General features: G+C 37.8%; 1 protein-coding gene across 24 annotated transcripts in view; it reads left to right on the top strand.

Annotated features, from left to right (window-relative positions):
* CEP112 (centrosomal protein 112) overlaps positions 1-8,590 on the top strand; it is a 554,108-nt gene that overhangs the window by 438,920 nt on the left and 106,598 nt on the right. For 23 of the 24 annotated variants that reach the window (XM_063599331.1, XM_063599328.1, XM_063599327.1 and 20 more), the window contains 2 exons: positions 132-194; positions 7,629-7,778. In XM_063599331.1, coding sequence (XP_063455401.1) covers positions 132-194; positions 7,629-7,778 — 213 coding nt within the window. The remainder of the gene's footprint in view (positions 1-131; positions 195-7,628; positions 7,779-8,590) is intronic. The other variant, XM_055101878.2, reaches the window with a different exon arrangement.

Here is an 8,590-nt window from a genome sequence, read left to right as displayed (position 1 = left end):
CTGTGGTTTTCTGGCTGCCCCAGAAGGGCGGTGCAGCTGGCAGGCATCCCAGCTGCCTGGTGATAGGCATGTGGAAGAGATACCAAGCTCACAGGTCACTGTGTATGTGTTCATGTACATGTGTTTTTCAGGCCAACAGCAAGCTGAAGCAGATTGAGAAGGAATACACTCAGAAGCTTGCCAAATCTTCACAGGTAAGCAACATTAAAAGACACAAAACAGGGTAAAACCAAAACAAAAATGAAACCTCCACATAAAAGCCTTGGCACTTTCAAGTTAAACTTCATTCTTTTCAGTTTTTTTTTGTGGAATGGTATCATATTTTTATGGGTATACAAATAAACAGAATATGGTTTTAATATTTCAGTCATTAAAAATCAAGAAAAATTAGGCATATTTAACCATTTGAAACAACACACACATGCACACACACACACACACACACACTTTCAGATGTTGTAAAACCAGCCTGTACACTTGAACAAGCCCAGGCTGAAACATACTTCACAAGGACAGGAGATATACACCTACATTTGTGATGTAAGCAGTTTGGTACTATCTGTGCTTTTTTTGTACTACTCCATTTTGCTCTACCAAAGGCTTCTTCAAACAAAATTCAAAATGACAAATAATTCTAGGTTAAGTCTGCGGCTCAACTGTTGACTCTTTTTAGGAAAAAGAGAATTCTAAGTCCCTACATCTATAACTTGCTATTTGTACTTACTGTTGTAGTTTTAGTATAAGAAAGGCCAATAATTGAATGCCTGTCTCTATTTGAAATATGATGCTCAGAGTACTTTTTCAGCATAAGTTATTATAGTGATATCCAGTAGTATCATTTAAGGAACTCCAAGTATTCCTTACTTGTATAAGTGATTCTAGAACAAATAAATACTACTTATCTTTACTTTGCAGGTAGGTAAGTTAAGCCATTTGGTTTTGTGAGCATATCTAATGATTGTTAAAATCAGCTTGTCTTCATATTTTTACGAATTATATATATACAGTGGTATTTGGTAGTAAACTAGAATTTACCATACTACCACATAATGCAACATAATAGTAGTAACAACAACAACAAAAAGATAATAATATCTAATGTTCATGGGGCACTAACCATGTTGACTCATTCAGTCTTTCACAATAACTCTGGAATTAGGAACTATTATTGGTGCCATTTTTCCATTTGCGAAAACTGAGATTCAGAGAGATAAGATCACACAAGTTGGCAAGTGACTCAGCCAGGACCCAGTCTGGATCTGACTTCAAAGTGGAAGTTCTTAACCTTAACACTACCAGCCTGGCCCAATCCTTTCCTTTTATTTTATTTTATTTTATTTTATTTTTTTGAGACAGAGCCTTGCTCTGTTGCCCAGGCTGGAGTGCAGTGGTGCAATCTCGGCTCACTGCAAGCTCCACCTCCCGGGTTCACGCCATTCTCCTGCCTCAGCCTCCCGAGTAGCTGGGACTACAGGCGCCTGCCACCACGCCCGGCTAATTTTTTGTATTTTTAGTAGAGACAGGGTTTCACCATATTGGTCAGGCTGGTCTCGAACTCCTGACCTCAGGTGATCCTCCCTCCTCATCCTCCCAAAATGCTGGGATTACAGGCATGAGCCACCGCACCTGGCCTAAAATTTCAGTTCTACTAATTGACATCCCATTAGAAAAGCAAAAAGTCTTTGTCCAAATGAAGAGTCGTATGCGTTTATGTAAGAAATGATGATTATGTCTTGATTGCCATTATTCCAGCCCTTCCTTGAGGAAGGAACATGGAGAAATATCCTTTTAATCCACCGAAAAAGATTCTTGCAATCAAAAGAAATCTATTTAGGCCAAAAGTTAAAGTTTAAATTGAAACATTAAAAATCCCCAGTTGGCATATCCTAACATCCTGCTTATTTCGCTTTATGTTAAATGGGGGAAGCAGACCGAGAGTGAGATATAAGATAGCTAATAAAAATGCCTAAATAATGAGAGTGTAAACAGGAGTATTTATCTAAAGGAATGTATGAAGAAGCCTGATTAGTTGATGTTAAAACAAATTAAATGTAAGTTAATGCAGAAGAAAGCCTGAGCTCTGGAGTCCAGCACCCCTGGATTTGAATACCAGCCCTACCACTTCCGTGACCTTGAGCAAGTTACCTGCCCTCTTTGGAATTCAATTTCCTCATTTGTCAAATGGAGGAGCAGTACTAACCTCATAGGACGGTTTTAACTATTAAGTAAAACAATGCCAAAAATGTGTTCAGTATAGTACCTAGTACACCCTAAAGCACTTAACGAATGTGAATTATTATAGTATCAGCACTAAAATTGCCATAGAGAAAGAGGAAAGGAAGCAGGGAAGAATGAAAAAAGGTTTGGAAGGTGGAACAAATTATTGCTTCAGACACCATGTTTTTGGGTGTTCACAAGTTGATAAAATCTCCCTGAAAAGCTTGGAGAGGCACAGGGTTGCTAACTGTTTTCCCAAGAAAAGACTTGAAGGTGGAGAAGGAAAAAGCAACTAGTAACAGCTGTCATATACTATTACCATCATTTCATTAATCAAGGGACAGCGCAACACCAAAAAAATCTTAGAAAGGGTGTAATATAATAAAAGATAGTCCATCCTTCTCATAAAAGTTAGGATGATAACCTTACATTGATAATATTTTGTTTGCCAACTTCTAAATATTTATATCTGTGAACTGGCATTTGAGAAGCATTAGTCTACAATGCCAGTCAGTTCAGAGAAGCATGTCAGATTATTTAAAAATGAGCATTATAAAACAAGACTGTGGATTGGATCTCTCCATATTTAAGTGATAGTTTGTTGGAATCTCTAACTCATATATCATTAGGCTGATGAGAACACTAAAAGCAAAGTGCTTAACTCTATTGGGTTTTTAAAAATCCCTCTCTGAAAAAAAGAAAATGAGTGCATTAGTAATGAATGTGTTGGTACCTCAGAGAGCATAAGATTAAATTTGGAAAATATTTTAAAGATTTTCCTCCTTTAGAGGAAGCTGCTTACTTTTCATGATTTTATCAAGCCTGTAGGACCTAATAGACCATGTACACTGAAACTTTGGCACACCTGAGACCTATGCCCCGTTCTGAGATCTGCAGCACTCACCCTTGCCACCACTGCAGTGTTTGCATCATCTCTGGGCACGCCCCCAAATATCATTTCCATCAGAATCACATTTTTTTTAATCTTAAGAAAAGAATGGAGATGATGCATACACTGCAGTGGTGGTGAGTGCTGGAGTTTAGTCCGCTTAAAACATTGAAATAATAAGTGATTATGTATTAACCTTGCCTCTTCAATGTTAATATAGTTTTCCCCACTCAGCCTAGTCATCTAGTGGCCATTTTTCAAGGAAAGATACTGCCATTTTGCCAGAATGTCCATAGTTAGAAACATGGGCAGGACTGAAGTTCGAATGTCAGTTGAGCTTGCCTGCTGCCAAGGGACGAGTGTCTCCTACCACTGTCCCACACTACCCAACGCCTGATGCATATTAGTACCTGCGAATATTCCACATGACCCCTGTGCCCATCTCTATGCCAGCCTCCTGGGGGCCAACCCAGAATGCACAAGGCATCCACTTATTTTGTGAGGAGTGTCAGTGTTCACCTAACGTTCCTAAGCATGGCTTCCTAAGTGGCTTGTCTTCTCTATTGTATTATGTTTTAAAGAAGAGTTTTATAAAAGTCTCAAACTGTACTACAATCTGAAAAGCAATAGAATGAGTTGAAGATGAAATCCTAACCCCTATTTAGGATCCTGTTTTTTTTTTTTTAAGACCACTAACATTTTTGCAAAGCGTTAATTGCTTAACAATTATTATTAACTATTATGACTTTCATGAGTTCGGATGCTTACACCATCAGCTCAAAATAGCTCTCCTTTTGTTTCTGAAAATACTAATTTTTAATATCCATATGAAAATTCTCTAATCCGCTTCTTTCTTTGAAACTAATACAGTATAAACATTTAGCTGAGTGCTAGTATTTTGTTCTATGGTTTTTAATTATGATTCAATCAAAACTGGAGGGTTTTGATTATGATTGTATATATTAGCTTTCATTTTTCTTAGAAACTTTTAACATTATTATTCTACGAGAAGGGTAGGTTATCTGAATTCAATTTGCCAGGTGATGGTTTTTTATTACTTACCATGATTATAGTTCTACCACTTAAACTGGGTGCCAGTTATTACATACACTGAGCTAAGGAGAAAGTAGTCCATTTTCTTATACTCTAGGTCTACAACCAGTAGAGTTTTGTTCCTTACCTGAAGCATGTTAATCTGATTATGATGATTATTTCTCAATCTTAAAGTATTAAATCTTGTTTTTTTAATTATCCTTATTTTAGTTACTGTTCCATATCCATATCACCTGTGAGTCTTTTCAACCAAATAATTTATCTATTTATCTAGCCAAGTGTTTCACCTGAAGTGTTTTAACATTCTCCCCCTTATATCGCCTTCCTAAGTTTTAAAAATATCTTTCCAAAAATAATCTCATTATTTTCCCCAGAGGAATCTCTCCTTATTCCCCCAAAGAATGTAAGGTTTTATTTTCCACACAAAAGCAAGCACGTCCTTCTTAGAACATCCTGGACTTCACTTGTAGTCCTTTCCAAAACCTGCATTTTTTTCTTTTCTTTTTTTTTTTTTTGAGATAGAGTTTTACCCTTGTTGCCCAGGCTGGAGTGAAATGGCGCAATCTTGGCTCACTGCGGCCTCCGCCTCCCGGGTTCAAGTGATTCTCCAGCCTCAGCCTCCCTAGCAGCTGGGATTACAGGCATGTGTCACCACACCCAGCTAATTTTTTGTATTTTTAGAAGACACGGGGTTTCGCCATGTTGGCCAGGCTGGTCTCGAACTCCTGGCCTCAGGTGATCCGGCCGCCTCAAAACCTGAATTATTTTGTCCTAAATGTTCTGAAAATGAGAAATGTCCCTGTTCCATGGCCTTTGACCGTTTGAAGTATCCCAGGATATTTTTATCTTTATTCTTTGGTCAGTTACAAGCTAGTCTTAATCTTAGTATTTTTTAAAGAAAAAATTACTTTGTACTTTAAAAATATATCACATGACTGCAGTTGTGGATATATGAATCTATACATGTGTTAAACTGCGCAGAACTAAACACACACACACACCCTCTCTCTGTCATTCTCTGTCTTGCCCTCCTTCTCTCTCCAGAATTAAACCCACTTCTACAAAGTTATAGTTTACTCAGCTTAAAACATTGAAATAGTTAAGTTGTTTTTTACTATTTGGCCCCATGTTCTCATAAAAGATCAATCTTAAATTTCATATTAGGCCAAGGAAATCTGACTCTTTTTTATCCCTGGCTCCTCTGGCTCTGTGACTGTGAGTTGATTGTTCTGTGCATCAATTTTTGACATTTACTATGAGAATTTAACCTTTCCTGTTTCACAGAAGTGCTATGAGAATTAATTGAATTGATGCCAGAATGGAAACAATATTTAATCAAAATTCAGAAAATGGATGAAAACATCTTCATTCTCAGTAAATGAATGCCTCCACTCATAGCAGAAGGCTGAAGTTGGCATGTAATAATATTGACATGTTGTTATTATATATTTTGTCATTTCACAATCGGCTAAATATTTGATTATTGACAAATTCCAAGTGTCAAACTTTGGTATAGTGAATTTGCTCACTTCTCAAAGCATAAATACTCCATATTTTATTGTCAAGATGCTATTATTTATGTCAGTAGTAACAACTAGTATTTCTATAGCATTTGGCTTCTGGGGGACTCCAGACAGTTTCTATTTATTGACTTATAATGCTGTAATCTTGTTTTGTCACCAAATAATAGTTGGAAAAACTGAGCTTCAAGAAAGATAACTTGTCCAGAGTTTCTCACCAACTGCCCTCCCCTCTGCTTAGGACCAAAAGAATTATATTCTAACGTGGGTCTAATGTTGTTTCTTTTATTAGAAGAAACAACTATTTCCTGCTTTTAAAAAGTCATCACTATTGAATTTGCAAGGAAATGGATACATCCAAACCAAAGGAAGGACAGTGCTCTCAGAAGGCCAATTAAATATAAAAGTTTCTCATCAGATGGTTAATTTGAGAAGTTAGAAGAACGCTGTCTGGAGAGAACAGATTCTTAAATGCAGGGAATACTACAGGAGTGAATGAAAATGGCACCATGTAAACCAAAATAACTATCCATGAGTTAGGAAGAAGACAACCTATTTGGAAGTATAAACTTCCCTGCAATACCAAAACCTTGTTTTAAAGAAACATAACGGAGTGGCCAAGCATGGTGGCTCACGCCTGTAATCCCAGCACTTTGGGAGGCCGAGGCGGGCAGATCACAAGGTCAGGAATTCGAGACCAGTTTGGCCAATATGGTGAAACTCGTCTCTACTAAAAGTACAAAAATTAGCCAGGCGTGGTGGCCTGTAGTCCCAGCTACTCGGGAGGCTGAGGCAGGAGAATCACTTGAACCCGTGAGGTGGAGGTTGCATTGAGCCAAGATTGCGCCACTGCACTCCAGCCTGGGTAACAGAGCAAGACTCTGTCTCAAAACAAACAAACAAACAAACAAACAAACAAACAAACAAAACCACAAAAAAACCCATAAAGTCGGCAGGTTAAAGGACCCAATTAGTGCAGTGATTGGTCTGACTGCATGGTTCAAATCCTGCCTGTCTCTTTAGTTGGATGTCATTTTCAACAACGTAAGATATTTGTCCTCTTTCTGTGCCTCTGTGTCCTCATTTATAAAAGATAGGCAGGCCGGGCACAGTGGCTCACGCCTGTAATCCCAACACTTTGGGATGCCGAGGTGGGTGGATCACCTGAGGTCAGGAGTTCGAGACCAGCCTGGCCAACATTATGAAACCCCATCTCTACTAAAAATACAAAAAATTAGCTGGGCATCGTGACGGGCACCTGTAATCCCAGCTACTCGGGAGGCTGAAGCAGGAGAATCACTTGAACCCAGGAAGTGGAGGTTGCAGTGAGCCAAGATCACGCCATTGCACTCCAGCCTGGGCAACAAGAACGAAACTCCATCTCAAAAAAAATTAAAATTAAAAAAAAAAATCAAAGATAGGCAATAATAATACCTGTTTCACAGTAGTAAATGACATAAGAACTTAAAGTGTTAAACACAATACACAAACATTAGTGAATTCCCAAAAATTACTGTATAGAATTAGGTGACTGAAGAATAAACTCTGTTCATTATTTTCTTTGGTTATTACAGTTCAAAGTATTATGAAAAGCAGAATAGCTTTTCTCATTCTAATAAGTATATTTCTCAGTAAAATAAAATCTGACACTTTTCATATTTTTGAGATCACAGATGTTCTTTCTTCTGATGAGTAAATATTGTGGAATGTTAGAGTGGAAACGTCTTCCAAGTATATTTGGTTCAGCAGTTGTTCACCATTCACATTTTTATTAAAGTCTTTTATTGTGTGGCATTTCATGCATTATAGTGTGTGATATGTTAATTGAAAATATTTAATTTGTGGAATAGAGTTTTGTCAAATCCATTCTTTTGTTAAGCATCAATACATATAAAATAGATGCCTCTCCCAGAAGAATTTGAAGTTATAGCATGCTGTTTTCATTTTAGATCATAGCAGAACTTCAGACAACCATTTCCTCTCTGAAAGAAGAGAACAGCCAGCAGCAGCTTGCTGCAGAAAGGCGGCTCCAGGATGTTAGACAAAAGTTTGAAGATGAGAAGAAGCAGCTGATTAGAGATAATGACCAAGCAATCAAGGTAATCTGAAGACTTCAGTAACCAGTGGTACCAGCTGCTTTAATGTAATTAAAAGGAGGGCTGAAATCCCAGCAGTGGGCAGATGAATGCGGGTATCTGGCTTGTTCACACAGCCTGCAGTAATTCCATTCACTGGACTCTACCTTTGATGTATCCAGTGACTCAGGCTGACTTCCCTCTAAGAGATCGCATGCCAGCATAAAAAGTCATTTTTGGCAAGCCCAATCCATTCACATTGAACAAATATTTTTAAAATACCCTGTCCTTTCTCTTGAGAACCACTTTGGAATTGTCTCTTGAAATTAGAATGACTGTTTGAGCCCAGCACTGCTGGCTGTTAAAGTCAGAAGTCAGCTTCCAATTTGCATTCTGTTCTTTGCCCACATCCTTTCATTATGTATTCGCATAATGAGAAATAACCTGTTCGAAGCTTGGAATGCCAACCATTTGATGTGCTTTGACACAGTACAGGATAGATGTGTTGCTGCTGAGAAACTAGGTTGTTTCCAAATGACTTCAGAGAATCACACCCTTAATAGCACCAGAAAATTCTCTGGACCCCGATTCTTTCAGTGATAGGCAGTTAGATCTTCAAGCAGTTTTTTCTTGGCTTCATAGCAGTGAATATTATTGTATGTGTCTACATCATACTGGGTTTAATGTGTGAGGATAAGCATCTGGAAACCTTTATAAATAAGGCTTAAAAGAGAACAAAAAATTTTTAAAGAATTCCCAGCAAAAGATTATTTTTCAGCGACTTTAGTTTGACATAACAGTACTTAAAGCGTGTGGAGTAATCATACAAAGCAAAG

This window comes from Pan paniscus, chromosome 19 (assembly GCF_029289425.2).
Source record: "Pan paniscus chromosome 19, NHGRI_mPanPan1-v2.0_pri, whole genome shotgun sequence".
NCBI lineage: Eukaryota > Metazoa > Chordata > Mammalia > Primates > Hominidae > Pan > Pan paniscus.
Note: the sequence above shows the minus strand (reverse complement) of the source record. Positions and strands in the feature narration are given on the sequence as shown.